The 22,707-nt window shown below is 39.2% G+C and overlaps 1 protein-coding gene across 4 annotated transcripts in view; it reads left to right on the top strand.

Annotated features, from left to right (window-relative positions):
* myo9ab (myosin IXAb) overlaps positions 1 to 22,707 on the top strand; it is a 79,755-nt gene that overhangs the window by 53,602 nt on the left and 3,446 nt on the right. For 2 of the 4 annotated variants that reach the window (XM_066666998.1, XM_066666997.1), the window contains exons 12-42: positions 2,128 to 2,249; positions 3,532 to 3,673; positions 4,609 to 4,804; positions 5,355 to 5,474; positions 6,178 to 6,259; positions 6,356 to 6,493; positions 6,576 to 6,615; positions 6,804 to 6,926; positions 7,135 to 7,215; positions 7,330 to 7,440; positions 7,634 to 7,756; positions 7,958 to 8,107; positions 9,298 to 9,608; positions 9,828 to 10,934; positions 11,237 to 11,324; positions 12,156 to 12,362; positions 13,209 to 13,309; positions 13,399 to 13,496; positions 13,735 to 13,964; positions 14,107 to 14,223; positions 14,431 to 14,619; positions 14,707 to 14,754; positions 14,979 to 15,090; positions 15,527 to 15,588; positions 16,301 to 16,493; positions 17,624 to 17,752; positions 17,843 to 17,948; positions 18,142 to 18,273; positions 18,381 to 18,504; positions 21,193 to 21,386; positions 22,221 to 22,363. In XM_066666998.1, coding sequence (XP_066523095.1) covers positions 2,128 to 2,249; positions 3,532 to 3,673; positions 4,609 to 4,804; positions 5,355 to 5,474; positions 6,178 to 6,259; positions 6,356 to 6,493; positions 6,576 to 6,615; positions 6,804 to 6,926; positions 7,135 to 7,215; positions 7,330 to 7,440; positions 7,634 to 7,756; positions 7,958 to 8,107; positions 9,298 to 9,608; positions 9,828 to 10,934; positions 11,237 to 11,324; positions 12,156 to 12,362; positions 13,209 to 13,309; positions 13,399 to 13,496; positions 13,735 to 13,964; positions 14,107 to 14,223; positions 14,431 to 14,619; positions 14,707 to 14,754; positions 14,979 to 15,090; positions 15,527 to 15,588; positions 16,301 to 16,493; positions 17,624 to 17,752; positions 17,843 to 17,948; positions 18,142 to 18,273; positions 18,381 to 18,504; positions 21,193 to 21,386; positions 22,221 to 22,363 — 5,119 coding nt within the window. Of the gene's footprint in view, positions 1 to 2,127; positions 2,250 to 3,531; positions 3,674 to 4,608; positions 4,805 to 5,354; positions 5,475 to 6,177; positions 6,260 to 6,355; positions 6,494 to 6,575; positions 6,616 to 6,803; positions 6,927 to 7,134; positions 7,216 to 7,329; positions 7,441 to 7,633; positions 7,757 to 7,957; positions 8,108 to 9,297; positions 9,609 to 9,827; positions 10,935 to 11,236; positions 11,325 to 12,155; positions 12,363 to 13,208; positions 13,310 to 13,398; positions 13,497 to 13,734; positions 13,965 to 14,106; positions 14,224 to 14,430; positions 14,620 to 14,706; positions 14,755 to 14,978; positions 15,091 to 15,526; positions 15,589 to 16,300; positions 16,494 to 17,623; positions 17,753 to 17,842; positions 17,949 to 18,141; positions 18,274 to 18,380; positions 18,505 to 18,751; positions 18,806 to 19,388; positions 19,407 to 21,192; positions 21,387 to 22,220; positions 22,364 to 22,707 lie in introns of all 4 variants that reach the window. The other 2 variants (XM_066666995.1, XM_066666996.1) reach the window with 2 other exon arrangements.

Below are 22,707 nucleotides of genomic sequence, written 5' to 3'. Positions count from 1 at the left end.
CAGTGTTTACACTCCGACTGCCAATCGCTCTTTAATTTGGCCTTTTTTCCATGCTCCACTGCAGCACTTCTTGCTAACAGACTGACATGCTGAAAATTATGATCACAAGATTCGGGAGCTGATATTCCTTCTGCTTTGTCTGAGACAAGACGTGTATTTCAGTGACATTTCTGTAAGAGGGTGGCACGGTGGTGCAGCAGGTAGTGTCACAGTCACACAGCTCCAGGGACCTGGATGTTGTGGGTTCGATTTCCGCTCCGGGTGACTGTGAGGAAGGTGGTGTGTTCTCCCTGTGTCTGCGTGGGTTTCCTCTGGGTGCTCAGTTTTCCTCCCACAGTCCAAAAAACACACAATGATAGGTGGATTGGCAACTCAAAAGTGTGTCTGTGTTGCCCTGTGAAGGACTGGCGTCCCCTTGCGCCCAATGATTCCAGGTAGGCTCTGGACCCACTGAACTGAACTGGATAAGCGCTTACAGATAATGAATGAATAAATGAATGAATTTCTGTAAGATTCTATATATAAACAACGATGAATAATATAATTCTTGGTTAAGTTATATTTTAATGTGTCAGCACCCTGCTGCATATTTCATGCCTTTAAGTCAAAACACTGTACAGTCAGACATCACAGAGCTGCTGGACTCTGGAGGGTATAATCTCCTGCTAAGCTTCACAGAAACTTTTGTGCTGGTCACCCTCTCAAATAACCACAGGTCCTTGTTAGTTAGGCCTAGAGTCCAGTCCATTTCCATTTACCCAAATGGTCCAGACTTCCAATGTAATGCAAGCTGCACCTGTTTATATGAACATATTTTTTGAGTGTTAATGACACTTACACAATATCTATGATATCTGTTCCCATACATTTCAATGTATTTTCAGAGCAGCTCAACGTGCAGAGTTTCAAAAATTTGTTCTGTGATTAACTTCTCATGGCACAATCAATTCTTGCTCAAACTGCAAAATTTTTACATTAAAAGAGTGTCCTTGACACTCAACGGTATCTTTGGTTACCGTTAAGTCTAATTTAAATGGGCATTTTATAAGTGGAATTTTTTAATGTGGAATTTTTTAAATTTCATCTTTCTAACACCTACAAATATGAAATCATTTCATGGAGTTTTTGAGTTATTAGTGTTTGTTTGGCACTAGGGAGGGTCGCAGGCCCCATGGACTTCAACAGACAATAACGTCATCATATGTCATCGAAGTACACACTTCAAGAAATGGTTTAGGGATTATTGTAAGAATTGGGACAGGGGGAAGACTCTGGACAGCAAATCCTGTACAGTTTTGGAGATTTAGAAATCCCAGCTGGACACATTTATTAAGTCCCGAAAAAGAGGACATGTCAGGCCAGAAGAGGATGTCTGCTCACCCTAATATTGGATAGATTGTTCTATAAATTTAACTTCATAGCTATTAAGCAGCATATAAGCTAATGTTGCAACGATGCTAGCAATACTTGACAAGCCAAATTCACGGAAGTTCAACGTTCACTCTCTAATTATTATTCATTCATTCATTATCTGTATCCGCTCATCCAGTTCAGAGTTCCGGTGGGTCCAGAGCCTACCTGGAATCATTGGGCGCAAGGCGGGAATACACCCTGGAGGGGGCACCAGTCCTTCACAGGGCAACACACAAATTCACTCACACCTACAGACACATTTGAGTCACCAATCCACCTACCAACGTGTGCTTTAGGACTGTGGGAGGAAACCAGAGCATCCGGAGGAAACCCACGGTGACACAGGGAGAACACACCAAACTAAGATAATACAAAAGTTATTATAGCTTTTAAAGGAAATACTAACATTTGTGAGTTTATATCCCAACAAATACTAAGACCCTCTACCTCTAGCCAAAACAGAGAAAAGGAATTCACTGTAATTTTGATAATAGTTGTGCAGAGAATCAAATATGCCAAAATCATATTATATTTTGTTTAATAAGATACTAGTAAACATTCAGTGTTTGTTGCCTGGGACGTGATAAAAATCAATGGACAAAATGTGGGTCACTTGGAAAAAAGTTTGAAAAATCCTGACATAAATTTACAAACGTGGACATATAATGTGTGTCTTCTTTTGATGAGCCTTTATGTCTCGTTCCTTGTGTACAGGAGGAGTACCGTGCAGAAGGAATCAGCTGGCATATGATCGACTACATTGACAACACAAGCTGCATCAACCTCATCAGCAAAAAACCCACAGCACTGCTCCACCTACTGGACGAGGAGTGCAAGTGAGCCTAAGTCAAGACATACGAGAGGGTTCTCAGGCCTGGTCCTGGAGCATCACTACCCTGCAGATTTGAGAATTTTCTTTATTTCCAATAAACCTGCTTCATATTATGGAATAGTTAGAGAAGAACCTGGTGTATTAAAGGTGGAAAAATTATACAAGGTGCAGGGCAGTTGGTCCAAGACCATGATTGACAACCACTTTGTTAGAGCCACATAAAAACCCAATGTTAATAACATCTGTGGCTAATGGGCAGTCATATTACAACACGGTTGAGTAATATCTGTGACAAGGTGTCTGAAAAGCTGCAGCTGTATTTCTCAATTTATTTTAGTCACACAAAGTACAGGCTGTTCTGAGACAACAGTAACAAAGGTCTGTAGAGACATTAGTCATATTGATGAGGTTCCATAAGTTTTTGATGTATGAAACCCCGGCTTTGTGAATTTGCCCATTTGAGACCGTCATAGGTACACTGTAGTTTCAACGTGAAAATAATCAGGCGCTGTCCTATCCGGACCTGGACCTGTAACTGATAAACTATTAAGAGCTGCTGAACTATTAACGGTTGAAATTCTCCTAACGCTGTTAATGGACATTTCAAATATGTTGAAATGTAAAAGAAAGTATAATTTGTTTTGACATTTAGTTGTTAACTACATAAAATGATTCTACAATTATAAGCTATTTTAATGTGCAGGATACGGCACAAGCATGCAAGTTATACATTATGTTCCAGACCTTGGCTTGGGAAATTTATTAGTTAAAGACAAGAAAAACATATGTAAATCAAACAAAGAAAGCTGCTGATGCCCTTAGAATAAATGTGGCCAACCCTGAGCCCCTGATTGTATTTGGTTTTATTTGGATTATGTTAAGCAGAAAATGCAACCAGAATATAAGATTAAACCTTAAACATATGGCAAAATATTGCATATTGCAGATCTCACTAAAGGACTTTTAAATAAATCCCCCTTTAAATAAATCAACTTAATGATTTATTTAAAATAAGTGTATGTTGTGTAGCTCTGGCTTCTGTGTAGTTTTTAAGTAAAATGTTTAACTTCCACTTTGTCCCTGATAATAAAATATGATTAACTAATTGGAAGTTTTGACTTAAAATAAAATTAATTTTGTGATTTGCATAGTTTTGGTTTTATTACTTGGCATGTATTTTAAGCAGTCTGAAAAAAATTCACACAATCTGAAATACTTCACGAATGCCAAACAGAATACAGAAAATAGTTTATAGTACACTGAGAGTCTCTTCTTTATTTCTGTAGTTTCCCCCAAGCATCTAACCAGACACTGCTGGATAAGTTTAAGAGACAGCACGAGGGGAACAGCTACATTGAATTCCCTGCAGTCATGGAGCCGGCCTTCATCATACATCACTACGCAGGCAAGGTCAAATACAGCGTCAAGGTGAGAGTTCACTCCACAAGCTGTAATTGTCCACAAACATAATTCTAATTACTGGTAATTACTAGATGTGGCTTAGTTGAACTGTGTATGATTTGAAAATCATTTGAGAGTCCAGTGTTCCTAGTCAATGAAGGCCTTTTTGTTCATGTGTGTACGTAAGAGAAAGAAAACAGAAACGCACACACATGCACATACCGCAACCACTGACCTAATTCTGTCTTCTAATCTGATTGGTTGGATTTGCCACTAGCTGCGATTTTATTTGAAGCACATGTTTGGCAGAGGGGGGTCTAATTCATAGGCTTCCCCCTTTCCTAGCAACACCTACCATACGTCTGCATAACACGTACATATAAACTCGTGCAACATCACTGCTCTCACACACACACAGAAACACAGACTTTCCCTACTGTGACTGATCTCTTTATACCAGCAATATTTTGAATGCCTGTTTTTCTATTATTTTGCACAATTTGTCATCGTAGGAGATTTTATACCAGATGTGTCATAAACAGCCACCAACAGTTTTAGCTATGAACACAGATGTTGTATATAAAGCTGAGGAGAATGAAGATTAAATCACTCTCTTAATCCAGATCAGCTTCTGTAAACAAAGTGTCCATGTGTGTCTGTGTGAATGTTACATAAGTGATGGTTACATTCATTTTACATCAGGACTGTTCAGTTTCATCAATTTTACTGATATCTAACTGAAATACAAGTGTCTTGTAATTTGCCTGTAATGAAACAATAAATGTTTTTTCCTAAACTTGCAGCCACTTTTTACTGTTATTGGGGGCAGTTAACCCTTACTGGACAAAGACATAGCAGATGTTGTAACACAGTGGGTACAATTGCAGTAGTGTAAAGAAAACCCTTAGAGAACTTGTAAACTTATCTCTGTCTTTACTTTCTGTCTTTGTCTTCCTGTACAGGACTTCAGGGAGAAGAACACAGACCACATGCGCCCAGACATTGTGGCTCTGCTGAAGAGCAGTAAGAACGGCTTTATCTGTAGCCTGATGGGAATCGACCCTGTGGCCACCTTCCGCTGGGCTGTGCTCAGAGCGTACTTCAGAGCAGTGGTGACATTTAGAGGAGCAGGCAAACGCTACAGGGAGAAGAAGAGTGGTGAGTCAATACAGGCACAAACAAACTCTCAAAAACATGCTTATATAGTTGTACATGCGTGCTGATCAGCAGCATTATTCCTGTGTCAGACTTCCCTGCTCACAGCTATAACATGTGCTTCCTGATGCTGATGGGCAAAAATAGAAACTCTAATGTAGCTCTAGCCTGTATGGTGTCTGTAGGGAACCAATTCTTTCACGTAACACGCCCTCCCAAATGCTCTTCATGATTGTGTGAGCTTCACTGAGTGACCCGCCATGCAATTCTCTTCTATTATTTATGGCCACAGAGACAGTGAGTACGTTCTAAACTGTTTAAATATGTAAAGAACGGCTAAGCAAGATAATTGAGGATGTGCTGTGTCACCTGAGCTTCTGCCTCACAGAGATTTTGCACCCCCTGTCACATTATTCTGTAGTATCTTAGAATTATCATGTCCATCACAGTCTTTATGTAGAGTCAGTTCTGTTTATATTGTAAATTAAACATGGATTTAAGGCTACTGATGGTTGATTCTTTTATATTTTCCTTCTCTTCCTTTACTCACTAGGTTCTGACTCTGTAGTGCCATGTCCAGTCATTAAAAGTGTGGATAGCTTTAGTTTCCTGCATCACCCTGTGCACCAGAGAAGCCTTGAAATCCTTCAGAGGTGTAAAGATGACAAATACAGTAAGAATATAATTGTGTTTTTCTTGTTATTCACGTGGTCATGCTAGTAGTGTGCAATGAAAGGAATAGGCTCATAATGAATGTGCAAAAATCTGAATGCCTTCTCAATATGCACCATTATTTTTCCTGAATTGCCTTAATTATGAAGCTATTGTTAACCTGCCAACATGTATTGGGTATGAACAGTTGTTGTGAATTGGGTCTGATTTAACCACACCCCTTTCTTTCATTTAAATTTTCCTTGTGTTTAGTTTCATGACTGTTGCAAAACATACTGTAGTTGTCAGTATCAGGCTGAAAAGAGGCCATTTGTTGCTGTACATCCTGTTGTATATTGCAGTCTATACCAGCAGCCACATAGCTTAAGAAAGAATTGCTAGTGTGTCTGCTGCTGGATCTAGGCAGGAACTTTTCAGAGGAAATGACTTCTATGCCATATGGCAGTGAACACAATGCAGATCACTCCCTGAAACACTAAGGTCAGGAACTGTCTGGAACTATTTCCTCCAGACAGTAGGTCTCACTCATGTTTTCATATTTCTCACTCTAGTTTTATTAATTTGTATATTCAATTTACAGATGGGCAACTGATCGGTGGCTATATAAATGACACTAAATTATATTCAAATTGAAATAGTTTTTCATTAGATCTTGTAGGTAAGGTCAGTTGATTATATGACAGTAATATTCTCTCTTCAAACAGATTCCTGCATCGCACGAAAGAATCCACGCAGCCCTCTCTCTGACTTACAGGGCACAAATGCTATCAATGAGAAGTCTACTAGGTAAATTAGAAGTTTTGTGTCATATCTTTAGCTTATAATATGCCTAAGCATATTGCTACTGAACACTGACAAAAACAATAATCCCACTTTTTTCAGAGAGGGGTTCTCTGGGTGCAACGGCCGTAGCTCAAGATCTGGTCGTCTGGCTTCCACTGGCTTCTCTCATGAAGAGGATGGTGTGTTTGTCAATGCCATGAGCAGCAAGCTATTGGAGAGAGCACAGGGCATTCTTATGTGAGTAATAATAAATGCTTTGCTATGAAAGACAGTTCATATGCATCTTGAAATTGATTGATATTGAGCTGTTTCCTCACAGGCGTAACAAGAATTACAAGGCCAAGCTTTCCCTTCCCAAGGTAAAAGCCTTACCACAAGCCACAACATTCTTAATATATTTTAATACATAAGACATTCCTAAAGTCTTCTTTGGCACTAAACTATGTCTGTCCTCAGCCAAACATCAGAAGATTTGTTTCTGGCATGGTTCAAATGCACTGATGTAACTTTATATATTTTTATTTGCTTGTTATTGCTGTTCTTGCAGCATCTGTTAGATGTGAAATCCTTGAAGTACCTGAGCAGTTTGACACTTCATGACCGCATCACAAAATCACTCCTTCACCTGCACAAGAAGAAGAAGCCTCCAAGTATAAGTGCACAGTTTCAGGTCAGGGGTCGCTATATCTCACTATCAAGATGGAAAACTGAATAGAAAATACTATTGTGGAGAATGAGGGTCAAAATTCCTATAAATTGTGGAATAAAGCTTGAGTTTTTATAATCTGATTAAATGAACAAAGTAACCAAATATGAAGAAAGTCTTTGTGAAAAATGCTATAGTGTGGTTTAATTTTTTTTTTACTCTTGTGGTGCAGGCCTCCCTCAACAAACTGATGGAAACACTTGACCAGTCAGAGCCCTATTTTGTGAAATGCATTCGCTCCAATGCAGAGAAGGTATTTTAGGTCTTAAATGTTATTATACTAATGACTCCATTATTGATTGATGGGGTAATAATAGCTTGGAAAGCATGCTATTCAAACGTCTGTCTTTCATTCTCTGTTTCTCAGCTTCCTCTACGCTTTAATGATGCATTGGTATTGAGGCAGCTGCGCTACACTGGTATGCTGGAAACAGTAAGAATCCGCAGATCTGGATACAGCATCAAATACACATTTACGGTATGATATACACTTGCATATTTACCTCTGAAGGGGCAAGGCAGTCTCAGCTGCAAAAATCTATTTTGAAAATATTTTTGGAAGATTTGTGCTCTGTGCATGAAAGTGTTTTTATAGGGAATTCTGGTCCTCAGAAAGTCTGGGCTGTGTTAAATGTGTTTTTTTTTTTTTTCTTTTATGACTGTTCCTGTAGGACTTTGCTCATCATTTCCGTGTGCTGTTGCCAGATGGCACGGTTGCCAGTCGCCCTGGCATTCAAACTTTCCTGCAGAGATTCAGCCTTGACCCAGATGGGTATCAAGTGGGCAAAACTATGGTACTTGCCTTTTTTTCAGTGTATTATATCCACACAGTGCAAAAAATGTTCACCATCCTCAATGTATACAAATTCATATGTATTACAGTTGTTTATATGGGAACTGTAGGACATTACATTGAAATTTTTTATTCCATAGTGAGAATAATGCTTAAACTAATGTTGGAAAACTCTGCTTCTTCCTCCTTTCTCTGTCTCAAGGTATTTTTGCAGGAGATGCAGAGGCAAAGGCTACAGGACCTGCTTCATCAAGAGGTGCTAAGGAGGATTGTAGCTTTGCAGAGGAAGTTCAGAGCCCTACTGGAGAGACGGCTCTTCATCAAACAGAAACATGCTGCATGTGTAATACAGGTGCTCAAAAGCTCCTCCTATCCATTTCAGATTAGAATGACCTGCCAGTTTGTTCCCACTGCAACTTAATTGAAGCTGTTAACAAACCTAGCATTGTATGTATCATTCACATTACAAGTTTTGGGTTTAGCTACTGAAGCTGTTGTTTTGTGGTCAAAAGACACTGCCACTCTATATAATGTAGCTGTCACAAAGGCTATGTTTGTTGTGAGTCATAAACTGAGCAAGTTAAATAAGCTTATCTGTTTGATGAGAAATAAAGAGGCAGGGAAGGGCTGAAAATGTAGTGCTTGGGGAGGAATTTTCACAGGTCGGATAGTGATGGCTTTGGCAGCTGGGACTTCCACTGGCAGTACAGCCCTTACTGAGGTGTATCTTTCCTTCCCTTGGTTATATAAATCTTTCTGTTAGTGTGTGAAGAAACTGGCAAAATTATTTGAGAAATGTAAATACAAGTATTTGTGTGTGTGTGTGTGTGTGTGTGTGTGTGTGTGTGTGTGTGTGTGTGTGTGTGTGTGTTTGTGTGCGCGTGTGTGAGAAAGCATGTGCAAGCTGAAATGTGTGCATTTTCTCTGTAGTTGGCCATTTCAACTACGGCTTAACACTAAAAAATAAACACAATTACTTATGAAATGTGCAAATTGCTTCAAAATGTTTTCAGATTGACATTAATATTTTATGACTTAGTTTATTTGATTCAGTTAAACAGAAGTGGGGGAAGCCTTTTTCTTTTCTGGTTTTCTCATGTTTTTAACCTTTTTTTGTTCTTCTGTCATAAACAATTAAGACTTAAAGCCTTGGCAAAACAAAGAAATGTCAAAAGTGCTGCAAGTGTCTGGTGTTTGTGTCTGGTGATCCTGAGTGTATTTAAATCTATTAACTGAGTAGCTGTCCTATATATTCTGACCTCTATTTATAAAAGGGTTTTTTTTTTTTGTTTTTTTTCAAACTTCAGAGGTTTCCTCATGTGGTTCCATATTAAAATATTATACATTTGTAGGTGGAAGGTGTGGAAAAATATCCTTACTCTTTTATTTGAAAAATTGTAAGCAAGTGTCCTGAAAAATAGTGGAAGACAAAATGCAAGCATACTAATAAATAAAAATAAATTGATATTATGAGAATTCTACACTTAGTATATTATAGTATATTATAATAACACTTAGTTTCTCTTTGTGTCCTTTACGCAGCACTGGTGGCGTGAGTGTATGCTGAGCCATAGTAGAGAAAGAGCCAGTGTGTCTGAACTCCAGCATGGTGCAGCTGTGTGCCTGCAGGCTGCTTGGCGAGGCTACAGGGAGAGAAGACTGTATCTCCTGCAGAGGGATGCAGTCCTGCTGCTCCAAAAAGGCTGGAGGCGGTGTATGCAGCGGAGAAATGCAGCTGCAGGCCTTATCCAGAAAACCTGGAGAACACACAGTCAAAGGCAGATATATCTGCAGCTGTGCAGAGCTGTCATCACACTACAGGCTGCCTGTAGGGGGCTCCAGGCTCGCCGGAGGTAACACAATATTACGGTTTCAAAATGGAGGAGATTCCAATGACTCTGTTAAATTTTGTGATAAAAGCTCTTGTTCCTGTAATAATTTATTGTTAGAATAAATATTTGGATTTGTCTCTTAAACTAGAATCCCCTAAGTGTTATTTTAACAGCAGAAAATGTATAATAGTGTATTATTTTCCAATGTTATACTCTTTGTATCATTGTTACTCTTCTAAGGTGTATACACTTGAAGGAAGAGCAGAAGAACACTAGTGAGGACCATATAGACCAGAACAGAGAAAATGTACTCAACTTTCAAAACTTTACTGATGTCAGTGGAACAGATCTAGACTTTGAATCATCACAGCAAAGTCCAGAGATGTCCCAGGAGGAGCAGAGAATAGAGGTCCCAGAGAATTTGCCATCAGGACAGTGCAGAACAGTGGATGACAGCACTCTAAAGAGCCGAGCCAAGCGGGAGAGCAGGAGAAAGAGAGAGCTGGAACAGGCTACCTTCAGTTTGGAGCTCCTGAAAGTACGGTCCCATAATGTTCCTCTGTCTGAGCAAGCAGTGCCCTCAGCTGAAAATACAGAGTCCTTGAAAGCTGCTCCCCTCTGCTCCTCTCCTCAGAGCTCCCCAGACAGCCATGGCAGCTTCGAGATCCTTAATGTGGAAGAGGAGGAGCATGATCTATGCCATCATCTTGAACCGTCCCTCATAAATCAGTCTATACAAATAGAAGTGAATAATAAGGACCTCAAAATGTTGCCTGAATCAGAGAAGACACCAGTGAGAAAACTAGATCCGTCCAGTCCAGTCCAGACAGGTCAAAGGACCTCAAAACCTCTGTTCTATATATCAGATGAGGCAAGTAGCCCCGTCCATCCTGAACCACAGACACCATCCAAGTCTAAGCCTGTCAGAGACCGAAAGGAGTCTGTAGTGGTCCTTATCAGCATGCAGAAAGAGAGTCCTATAGACCAGAGCAGCCTGGAAGCCCTGGAGAGACTAGAGCAAGAGGCAGAGAGCAAGCCAATTGCAGCCCAGCAAGAGAGTATATCCTCTAGCGTGCAACTTGGAAAGGTTTCTTTAAATCATCCGAACATCCCGCCATCTCAGACACCACCAGACCTACAGCATAATCTTGGACTTTCACTTGGCAGAACCTCAGGATTGGCCGAATCTACTTCAAAAGAAGTGACATCACAGCCGAGAATGGAAGAGAGTATTGTCAAAATGCAAGCTCAGAAGAAGGCAGTCACTCACAGCATCAGTATCAGCATGAAGGAGAAAGCAACTAGCTTGGCCTTCTCTCCAAAACGCAGCAGGCTGACCTTCTCCAAGTGAGTGAGAGTGTGTGAGCAGGCATAATAATGACACATATCTCTACAAAAACTGCAGCGTAGCTCTAAAATATATATTGAATCTGTATTGTCTATGTGCTGAGTGTCTCTACCTATCTATGTACTTTTGATTGTAAGCATTTTTAGGTTTTAGAAAAGTGCTATATAAGAATAAAGTATTATTATTATTATTATTATTATTATTATTAAAATAGCTGCTAATTTTAGGGAAATAAATGTTTTTCAGAATAAAGAGGAAAGAAAATACAACAAATGCTTATAACATTCTATTCGTTTCTCAGGTCAGACAAAGACCTTGCGAATCAGGAGCGCTCAATGGCTTTACAGAGAGAGAGAACATCTGGATTCAGATCACTGAAGAGCAGAGAGGTGAAGACCACAATTCTCATACCAGTTATTGAGTTAATGCTTTTTCCTCAGAGAAAATTTGTACTTTGAGTGTATTAAAAAAATCATGATTTTTGTCGAAATTCTCCAGGTTTGAAAAAGCTACGCTGCATTATATGAACCATGTGAAATGTTGAGCATTTTTTATAGCACTGATGGTATTTAAGGTTCCCCTCTGGCTCAAGGACTATGAGAATATTCAAAATAATCCTTAGTGTGAGCAGCACAGTGGCATAACAGGTCTTATCACTGCTGTACATCTTTATGGGGTCCTGGAATTTACCTTTAGGTCACTGTGAGGTGTTTGGTGTGTTTTCCCTCTGTCTGCATGGTTTGTATGTTGGTAGGCTGACTGGCTTTTGGACATTGTCTACAGGAGTAAGTGAATTGGTGACCCTGTGAAGGATCAGTGGATGTCCAGCATGTGTTGCTGTTTTGTTCCCTTTGATATTAGAATGGATCCATAGTGGAAATGCTTATTTTCATTTAATATAATGTGTATTATTTGTAAATGTGTGCATACTCAGAGCTGCAAGTTCTGACATCACACCAACAGGCAGCCAATTAAATTTTGAATTAACAGTATATAGAAATATTTTACGGAAACAGCCATTTCACAAGAGATAATTAATTAAAAGAAATACTTGAAATGCTCAAGGTCTCATATGGCACCTGCAGATTAAAATTAAATTCCAAAATAGGACTCATTTCAACAACTAAAACCCTGTATATTTACTTATGTAAGAGTCTTGTACATTTTCCCTGTATTATTTTGGTTGTTTTTTGATGTGATGAATCACTTTAAATGATCAGGTGGCCAGAGGTGGCCGTTCAAAGAAAGCCCGCATGGCTCGGACTCGCTCCGACTTCCTAACCCGTGCCTGTAGCACTGAGGCGGATTCTGATGATGAGGATGATGAAGATTACGAGTATACCCCTGTACACTCTCACACACTGCCCCTTCCAGAGAGCTCAGTCTCTCCCACTGCCGACCAGGCCTGCCACAGCGACTCCGAGATGGTAAACTCAGCCATAGCAGTGACCCCCCCCAACTCCCTTCTAACGATTCCTCCCCCCAGTGCTATTCCTGTGGGCCCTGGTTCTAACAAAGGGGTGCTAAGCCTGGACTCACACCAAGGTTCACACCAAAGCAAGCTTTCCCAATAAATCAGCATTCTCTCAATACATGCTAGTACTGTATTTTTGAAAGACCCTAATGTTAGTAAAATCCGACTGACCAAGTAAAACATCTAAAATTGCACATATATGCTTTTAGTCAGTTATTATTTGATCTTTAATAGGAGATCATTCTAAATCAATCCAGATCTGAGTTGGCTATGTTGGAGAATGTTGGTTTTGCCTGATCATATCTTCCTCCAGGTTGTTTCCACTGCTCTAGTTAACTTTCTTTATAGGAGGTGTTTCTGATATATTAACAAGGAGATATGACTAACCTGTACTGACTTTTTAACACCAAACATTTTCCAGTGGATTTGCACCACTGATTTGCCTGGCTTTGTGGAAGAAGGACAGATTCTTCAAAGAAAAACTTTTTTTTTCTTTTTAGTTATACCCTTCTTCAAATTCAAAACTTGCATGATGTTGTCAATACTTATTTCTTACAATGTCTTCAAATTTACTCTCCGGTCTTGTTTTTTCACATCTTTTACCATCAGTTCCTCTATTTCACTCATTCATAGTGTAAGGAGCAAAAACAACAGCAACATTTACATGTATAATGTTGCTAGTGTAGCTACAACTCAACCACATACAAAGGCATCAAATGTAATACCTAATTTTTTTGATGCACTCTTCTGGCTCTTCAGTCTTTGACCCTGTGTCTCCCCTTCTTTCCTCTTTTTGTAGTCCTCTCAGAAAGATCAGAAGCGTCTGCAGAAGACCTTGTCCTCAGGTGATCTGGGGAAGGTGGACTCGTTGAGGAAGTCTTCATCCCAGACAGACAGCAGGTCAGAAAACATTTTTTCCTCCTGTATTATTATTTAGATATCTTCTCCCAAGAAAGTACTAAAGATAGTTTTTTCATCATATTCAACAGGATGAGGGGGAAAATGCGTTTCTGGGGAAAGGGAAAGAATAGTGAAAAGAAGTTGTCCACAAGGGGGCACTCAGCTGATGGAGATCTCACACGCAATGGTAAGAAAGGCAGAAGAATAATGCTACTATGTATTTGAGTATATATATATATGTTTGTGTGTGTGTGTGTGTGTGTATATATATATATATATATATATATATATATATAAATTGAGCATTTAGGTGATCAGTTCTCTCTCGTTTTTCTACATGATTGCTTTAACACTCTGTATTACATCTCTCTCTCTCTCTCTCTCTCTCTCTCTCTCTCTCTCTCTCTCTCTCTCTGCCTACTCAGACTCCCCCTCTGGCAGTCCTGATCGGAGTGGAGCCCGAGACCGTGGTCGGGACAGTAAAGAGAACCGGGAGCCAGAAGCAAAGCTGATGATGACTATGACAATGAGGAGAAGGCGCAGTTTAAAAATCAGCAGCATAACCCAAGAACCTACAGCATGGCAGAATGATTCTCTCCATATCCTTACATCCACAGCAGACTACCGCAGCATGAATGACTTCCTCATGAAGAAGGTAGATTCAAATTCCCCCACGTATCACACTATAGTAATCTATAATTTATTTTTATTATATTTTTATTTTATTATTTATTTTTACCCATGTCTTTTCAATTTTGTTACCCTCTGACACTACATTTCATTTTTTGCCTAAATAGATAAATGATCTGGAGACAGAAGACAGTAAGAAAGACACTCCTGTGGATGTAGTGTTTAAGAAGGCTCTGAAGGAGTTCCGCCTCAATATTTTCAATTCCTACTCAACTGCCTTAGCTGTAAGCATCTCCCTGTTACCTTTTGGTTAGCTGTTTTGTAAAACAACACTGTTGATGTATATACAAAGTTTTGCATCTGCTCAATAAAAACAATATATATATATATATATATATATATATATATATATATATATATTATTATTATTATTATTGTTGTTATTGTTTTTTTTTTTGTTTTTTTTTTTTATCATCTATCATCTTTTTCAGATGGATGATGGTAGGAGTGTCAGGTATAAGGACCTGTACGCTCTCTTTGAGCACATTCTGGAGAAGAGCATGCGTCTGGAAATGAGAGACTGGTCTGAGTCTCCTGTTAAAGTCTGGGTCAACACCTTCAAAGTCTTCCTAGATGAATTTATGACAGAACACAAACCCATGGATAGCACCCTTGGAAAGGTAAGCCTTTCAGCACTTAAGCTGCAGTGCCCTCTGTCTGATCATTGCCTCTGTTTTGGTTTGTCTAATACTCTGTCTTTGTTGCAGGCTCCTAAACCAGAGAGGAAAAAGAGAAGGAAAAAGGAGACTGATATTGTGAGTTGTTCAGCTGTGTTTTGTGTTTGTTTGTTTTTTTTATCTTTTTAGTGATTAGTTTTTAGGTCAGCTTTAACGTTGCTTTCTGATTAGCTTAATTTACAAACAAAACAAGCCAAGTAGCCCAAGATTAGAAGTCCAGCACAGTATTTAATGTTTATCTGACGTTATCTGATGCACCCTGACCGCTAGAGCCTAGCCTAAACTTCTATTGCCCTGTGCAGGTGGAAGAGCACTTGGGCCACATTTTCAAGTCCACTCAGTACAGCATCCCTACATACTGCGAGTATTGCTCATCTCTCATTTGGATGATGGACAGGGCCTGTGTCTGCAAGTGTAAGTTTTCCATTTCTTATTCCCATTTCTTTTCATGTTATTGTTTTCCTATTATTTTCCATCATAGTTTCCAGTATCAGTTTCTTTTCTACTAAGTCAATAATAGCATGAATGTAAGAAAACTGATTCAGCTTCCTTATTGCCTCATTAAGAAGCTTCCTAAGTGTCTGTCTGCTGGTTTGAGAGCATGGTAATCAGATTGGTTCTTTCCAGCCTTATACATTTATTTGCTTTCCTATCAGAATTACCAGTAACACCCTATTCTCCCCCATCTCTTTCTCTTTCTCACTCACTCTCTCTCTCTCTGCCTCATTCAGATCTGAATATGGAAAGGCACTGTTGCATGTTCCATGTTGAAGGCTACTCATTATTTATATATAAGGCTAAAATTATTATTTTTTGAGCTTTCACAGATTATTTATTTTTCTTCCTCTAGTATGTCGCTATGCATGTCACAGGAAGTGCTGCTTGAGGATGACCACTAAATGTAGCAAAAAGGTAAGGATTTTAAGGAATGTTTATGTTAGAGCTGAACCTAATGAGTATTTTCATTTTCATTTTATTTTATAGTATATTACCTTGATTATTTTTGAGTAAGGAATGTTAATTTTGATATTTTATTATTTAGATGTATTGTTGATATTGATGATAAAGAAAGAAAAACACTATTATTGTTACATAAAAATGCTAAATTGCCCATCTGTCAAACATAAACAGCATACCTGAACAGACTGCACTTAAACATCAGTGAGCAGTGCATTAAGTGCTGCTTCTTATGTAGAGTGTAGATATTTTAGAATAGTCCTGCCTCATTCCCAATAACAGTGTGGGACCCATGTTTATATGAGTGCAAAGACAATGTTAAACTGAGCAAAGAGAAACAAGAGTACTGTCTATCAGAGAAGAAAAATAACCAAGCGAAAATGATTAAAAAATAAGAGAGCTTCTGTTAACATGCTCTTCACTGCTGTGCCCTTGCTGTAGTCAGCTGTGGCTCATTCTCATTTGAAGGAAAATGGGCTAAATCAGTTCTGAACAGGGATCTTTATACCCCATAGCATGTCACAGACATTTAATTAAGACCCCAGAACTGTGTTAACTTATGAAAAGGGGGGAGCATATGTTCCCTTTAAAATTTCTCAGGACAGCCTGCATGCATTCATGTTTATTTATTAATAAATGCAACTGACAACATGTTTGGTTTGTGCAGTTTGACCCAGAGCAGTCTTCGAGGCAGTTTGGTGTTGAGCTGTCTCGGTTAACCAGCGACGAGAGAGCTGTACCTCTGGTGGTGGAGAAGCTAATCAACTACATAGAGTTGCATGGTCTCTACACAGAAGGCATCTACAGGAAATCTGGATCCACAAACAAAATCAAAGAGCTGAAGATGGGGCTGGACACAGGTAAGCCACATTTTTTTTCCTTTAGTGATACTCCAAACAGGGTTCTTGAAATCCTTTAAAAACACTTGAATATTAATGTTGTACTTTTCGGGTTTTGATAAAGTGCTTAAAAATGCTTGAAATTGTAACTTTATTTTTTTCACAACAAATGGCCGAATAGTTCACTTATTAGATGGATAAATAAAATATGTTGCAAAGCCTAAAACGAAAATTTGTCTCGGCTCACCCTAATGTGCCGACTCTTTAGATTCTTAAACAACTCTTCTTTATACTATGGAGAAGAAAATCATCGTAACATTTTTCCCTGGATACAGGAAAGCAAGGAATTAATTAACACTAAAAGCGGAAAAGGCATGATTTTTCTCGTAATGCAAAGATCCCCTGTACCCCAACTGTGAAGCAATTAGTGCCTATTGTTTTGCTAAGTAGGAGCGCTAAGCGTTGGATGGGGTGGGGAACGAAAGGCTGTGCTCTGTGCTTCAGAGGCGAGTCGGAGTTGGCCTTGCAGCACTAGGCCAAAGCGTTGGCTGTTTGTATTTTAGCCGTCATGTGAATTTATGTTTCCAAAAAAAACCTGGATGCGCATGACAGGAAAAAACCAACAGCGTCCAAACAGTAAAACATGTCATAGACTTTCTCTCATCCGAAGCTGGTATTTGGCAGGAGATAAGCTCTTGCAATAATATGGTGAAAATGCGTGGTGCTTGAATGGCAGCATATATGCACGTTTGTGAATACTCGTTTACCTGATGCCAGCCAAATAGCGGACTCTGCAGAGTTCAATAAGAAAGGAAACATTTTCACCAACGAAAGGCAGAGAAATCAACCAATAATCAAGATCCAAAATACAAAGAAACAGAAGTTAATTCTAAAATAAACTATAAACCCAAGCTTGAAAATTTAGCTTGAAAGTGCTTTAAAAGTGCTTGAATTTGATTTTGGAAAAACTGTATAAACCCTGTCCAAACTAAGGGGACTTTTTTCCATTACACAGAAACTCCACAGCATTACGCAGCCAGTGGTGTATCAGTTTTTACTGTAAAGCCACAAAGGCTATTATTGTAGGGTGGCAGTTAATGGGTAACAATTACTTTTAACGTTACTAAATGTACTGTTCACTTGTATTTCAGATGCAAACTGTGTAAATCTGGATGACTATAACATACATGTCATTGCCAGTGTGTTGAAACAGTGGCTAAGGGACCTTCCCAACCCTCTTATGACCTTCGAACTTTATGAAGAGTTCCTCAGGGCAACAGGTATGATGCAAAACCTCTTTAAACATGTTTCCTATGCATAGTCCCCATTAATAATTTAATTGTTTCTCGTGGCTATGTTGGCTGGTGTAGGTTTGCAGGACAAGAAAGAAATGGTGAAAAGTGTGTATACAGTAATCGATCAGCTGAGCAGGACTCATCTCTGCACCCTGGAGAGACTCATCTTCCACCTGGTCAGGTAAGACACAAAAAACTTAATTGTAGTTTTAAGTCATAATTTTAATAACAGTGAAGTCTGTCATTCTACTTTTTTGGGATCTGTGTATTCTTATAGTTACTATGAATTAACATGATTGTTAACATGATTGTTTCCATTGCCTTATGTAGGAAATACATAGGAGAATGTCTTGATTATTATATTTATTTTTTAGGATCTCACTGCAGGAGGAGACTAACCGGATGTCTGCTAATGCCTTAGCCATTGTGTTTGCTCCTTGTATCCTGAGATGTCCTGACAGCATAGACCCCCTTCAGAGTGTACAGGACATAGGCAAGACCACTGCGTAAGATATATACAACTACAGCCCACACATCTGCCTGTGAACTCATTGTTTATTTCCTAAAGTCTGCATTTAACAGGACCTAACACATGTTGTTTGTTGCTCTTCAGCTGTGTGGAGCTAATCATCTGTGAGCAAATGAATAAATACAAAGCCAGACTGAAGGACATCAGCTCTCTGGAGTTTGCTGAGAACAAAGCCAAGAACCGCCTCACACACATAAGGAGGTCGATGGTAAGAGCTCTGATACTAAAACACTCAAAATTTAAAAGCTGATCTAGGATCAGCCGCCATCCTCCATTCCAAACAATCATGTTCTTGATATCCTAAATACAGAACTGTGTAAGAAACAGCTCTGAAATTCAGGATAGATTGTGCTGGGTACTGAATAATCATTTTTTTCACATGCTTGAAAAAGTACCCACACCACTAACCCTTCTCTCCCCTCTTCCATCCCTTCCCTCACCTTCCTTTCCTTCAGAAACCTGTACTAATTGCTGTTAGGTTTATGAGCATAACCCGAACTGCCACCCCGGTATGTATGCAAGAACGCTACGATCTCTAGAATCTGTGTAGTAGTTGTATTCAGCATCAGTGCAGCATTGTTGCCAATGTTGTCAGTCATCTGTCGTTCCGTCACCTGTCTGGTCCATAGAAGGTGTGAAGATTGAAAAGAGTGGCTAAACAAAGTGATACCTGGTCTAATGACTATTTTTTGTCCACTAGGCATTGTGTTGCAGAGAAAAGCAGATTGTCTTTGTCCCATGGCTCATCTTGCTGCAGCGGCAGGTTAACTTCAAAGCTGGATTCATGGCTTAGCATATTTTAAGGGTTCAGCTTAACATAGTCCCTAAGAATATGGATGCCCAAAGAACAACTTTATCAGAAGTGCTAAAATAGTGGCCTGTAAGACAGCAACACTTCGGTGTATTAAAAGTAAATTTTTTAATGTAAATTTTTGTCCAAATACCTCCTGGCCCACATTCCACTAATCAATCCAGCTTTGGGGTTCTCCCTGTAGGATTAGTGTGCATGCAGCCCTAATTGTCTTACTAATTATTTTGTTTGTTTTCTTATTTCTTTTCTTGATTTTTGCTTCTCGGCTCAATAATGTGCAGCCAAGTGCAGTTAAAAAGGTAAAGCTCTGTGTGTGATTGTAGGTTTGTCTCTGTTCAGTGTTTTGCCTCCTGCAGGTCTGAGTACTGTCTGTCTCAACTTTATCTCTCACATCAGTGGATAAAAGTAGGATTGGCCTACTCTATTATAAACCCCATTTCCAGAAAATACGGGACACAGCAAAATGTAAATAAAAAGGAATGCAATAACTTGCACACCATTTAAACCATTTATTTCATTTAAAATAGTGCAAAGACAATGTTTCAAATATTGAAATTGAACGTTTTTGAAAAACAAGCCAAACTTGAAACTGATGCCACCAACACAATTCAAAAACTTTGGGACAGGGAACAAAACTCTGGTAAAATTGTATACTGCTACAGAGAATCAAAGTTAAAGGAATACTATGTAAGAATTGACTTTTGTGTCTCCTGGGCTCCCCCTGCCTGTTGCTCGATGGAATTAATGTTTAGAGTACTGCCATGAAATCAAGTCAAATGTTTTTCAGCTGTCTCTCTCTTTCTCTCTCACTCTCACATACACACACACACACACACACACACACCTTCTGAGCCGTGAGTTATTCACATTCGTCATGACTCAATCTGGTTTCTAGTGATAAACTCTCTCTCTCTTTCTCTCTCGCTCGCTCTCTTTCTCTCTTACTTTCACACACACATTCACACACAGAGTAACTTTTCTGAAATACTGCTAACGGTTCCAACTATATTTAGACAGTAGTGTTTACTTAGCATTTTATATTGAGCCTGGGGAATGTGTGTAATCAAATAAAATGATGTGACTACATGATAAAAGCTATATATTGCTCATAATACACACTGGACTGTATTATTACAAGCATAAAGTGTAACTTTGGCTGCATTCTAGTCATTACAACCACACAGCAACAGATAGAAAAGCACTTATTACCAGAATCAATGTCTAACTCTAAAAAGGTCTCTAATCCAGCTAAAGTGGTCACCTGCAAACCTTGCTCACTGCTCAGTAACTCTCAAAACAGTGATTATAATACTTCTGTCAACAAAACATATCACTGACTAACACAGAAATACATCAAGAAAGTGCAACATGTTTTTACTTACTTGTCCAACAAGAAGAATGCTTCTGTCGTGTCCTCGTATTTCTTTCAGCTCACTCCAAAGTCAGTAAAGTCAGTCCAAATTTGTAAATAAAAACTGTATTATTTTTCAAACAATACAACATCAAAATAATACACACTTAGAAAACAAACTTGAGGGACAAAAAAGTACTGCCGGGGTGGAGGTCATACAGAAGTGGCCTTTTTCCCCTATAATGAATTTGATTAAAAATGTCTTCCCATTCTTCCCCAGTCAGTCCACTATTAGCTCTTGTGTGGCTGCTCTCATACTCTCTCACCTCTGCTCCAACTATTGCAATAACTACCACACCGGAAAGAAATGTAAATTCAATTTTAATTTACATTTTGCACAGTGTCCCAAAATGTTTGGGAATTGGGATTGTACATATAATGTTACAAGACAAAACAACCAAATAACTATTCACTGCTTTTCTAGATAGCAAAAACATTGCAATTTTTCTACTCATGTGAAACTGCCCAAGCCCACGGTCTGTCCAGTCTGTCTAATTTTTCCATATGTAAAATTACATATCTTATTTTCCACAATGGTGAGTGTCATTTAAATTCATGCAGTCTGTCTTTTTACATGTGTTTTTATCCACAGGAGACCATTACCTTTAATATCACCTTCTGACTCTTTGGAGCTTAGGCAATAAATGTAGGTTTTCTTTTCCTTTGTCTGTCAGGGTAAAAGCCGGCTGCGTAGAAGTAGTCAAAACACCCCTTCTCCACCCATGAGCCCACGCACTCCTATGGTCACTGAGGGGGAGGGTCCCAAAGAAGAGGGGGTGGAGTCAGGCGTTAGTGAACAGCAACAAGCAGCAATGCAGCAAGAAGAGAAAGTGCTGACTCAGCAAATAGAAAACCTACAGAAAGAAAAGTCAGTATCCCTCTTTCCCTCTCCATTTCAATACATATTCCATTGTGTCATTCAGTCTGTTTTGAGGGTTTTACTTGTTAGCCCATCAGCCTCTGTGTTTCTATGAATATTTGTCCCTCATTGCCTGCAACTGTCAGATTGTACCTACTGACAAGAGTCAATTACAAATTATATTCACCATATTGCGGTATAAAACACTGCAAAAAAAAAAACAGTGTACCATCAAACATATTTATCTGATAATGGTGATTTAAGGTCAGTTTATCACTAATAGACGAAAGACGTTGGGTGAAGGCAACCTTCAAATATGAGAGACCTGGAAATGAGAGTGGTCCAGAATTCAGGCTGAGAGATGTAAGAAGCTTGTTGATGGATATAGAAAGCGATTGGGACCTGGAGGTTGTTTGTTCAAGTCCCTCTCCAGGGTCTGTGAGGAGTTGGTGTGTTCTCCCCGTGTCCGCATGGGTTTCCTCCGGGTGCTCCGGTTTCCTCCCACAGTCCAAAAACACACGTTGGTAGGTGGATTGGCGATTCAAAAGTGTCCGTAGGTGTGAGTGTGTGTGTGTGTGTGTGTGTGTGTGTGTGTGTATGGTGCCCTGTGAAGGACTGGCGCCCCCTCCAGGGTGTGTTCCTGCATTGCACCCAGTGATTCTGGTTAGGCTCTGGACCCACCGTGACCCTCAACTGGATAAGCGGTTACAGACAATGAATGACAGAATAAATGAATTTCAGGAGTGCCAACACATTTAAACATGAATGTATTTAAAAAAACAACCTGTGCCCCTCTTTTTGTTTGTCCTTTTGTGTAACCTTTCTCTGTATGTGACTATATAGGGAGGAGCTGACATACGAGATGTTAGCACTGGAGCCACGTGCTTCTGATGATGAGATGTTAGAGTCTGAAGCCTCAATAGGAACAGCAGACAGCTCCGAGAACTTAATGGAAGAGCAGGAAGGAGCAACATCTGATGCCTGGGGTAAAACCACAAACACTATATATATTATAACTGATCACCTAAATAAAATTAAATTAAAAAATTAACAGAGGAACATTTTACAAATCAGGTTTAGTTACTTTAGCTCAAGGTCATCTCTGTTTATTTAATCAGCTGAAATGGAAATCTTGTTTATAAATATACTTCTAAGGTCCAGTAAATGAAAGAGTTATTGCCCAATAATTAAATCTATTTTCATTGATAATTAACTTCTTTGCACTTATGGATATTCGGTTCGCTGAGTTTTGAGGAACTGCTCAGTGTATGATGGTGTACAGTGCAGTGAAATAAAGTGTGCTGTGTGTAAAGAAGAAACACCATTTCAG

This window comes from Hoplias malabaricus, chromosome 4, assembly GCF_029633855.1.
Source record: "Hoplias malabaricus isolate fHopMal1 chromosome 4, fHopMal1.hap1, whole genome shotgun sequence".
Classification (NCBI taxonomy): Eukaryota; Metazoa; Chordata; class Actinopteri; order Characiformes; family Erythrinidae; genus Hoplias; species Hoplias malabaricus.
Note: the sequence above shows the minus strand (reverse complement) of the source record. Positions and strands in the feature narration are given on the sequence as shown.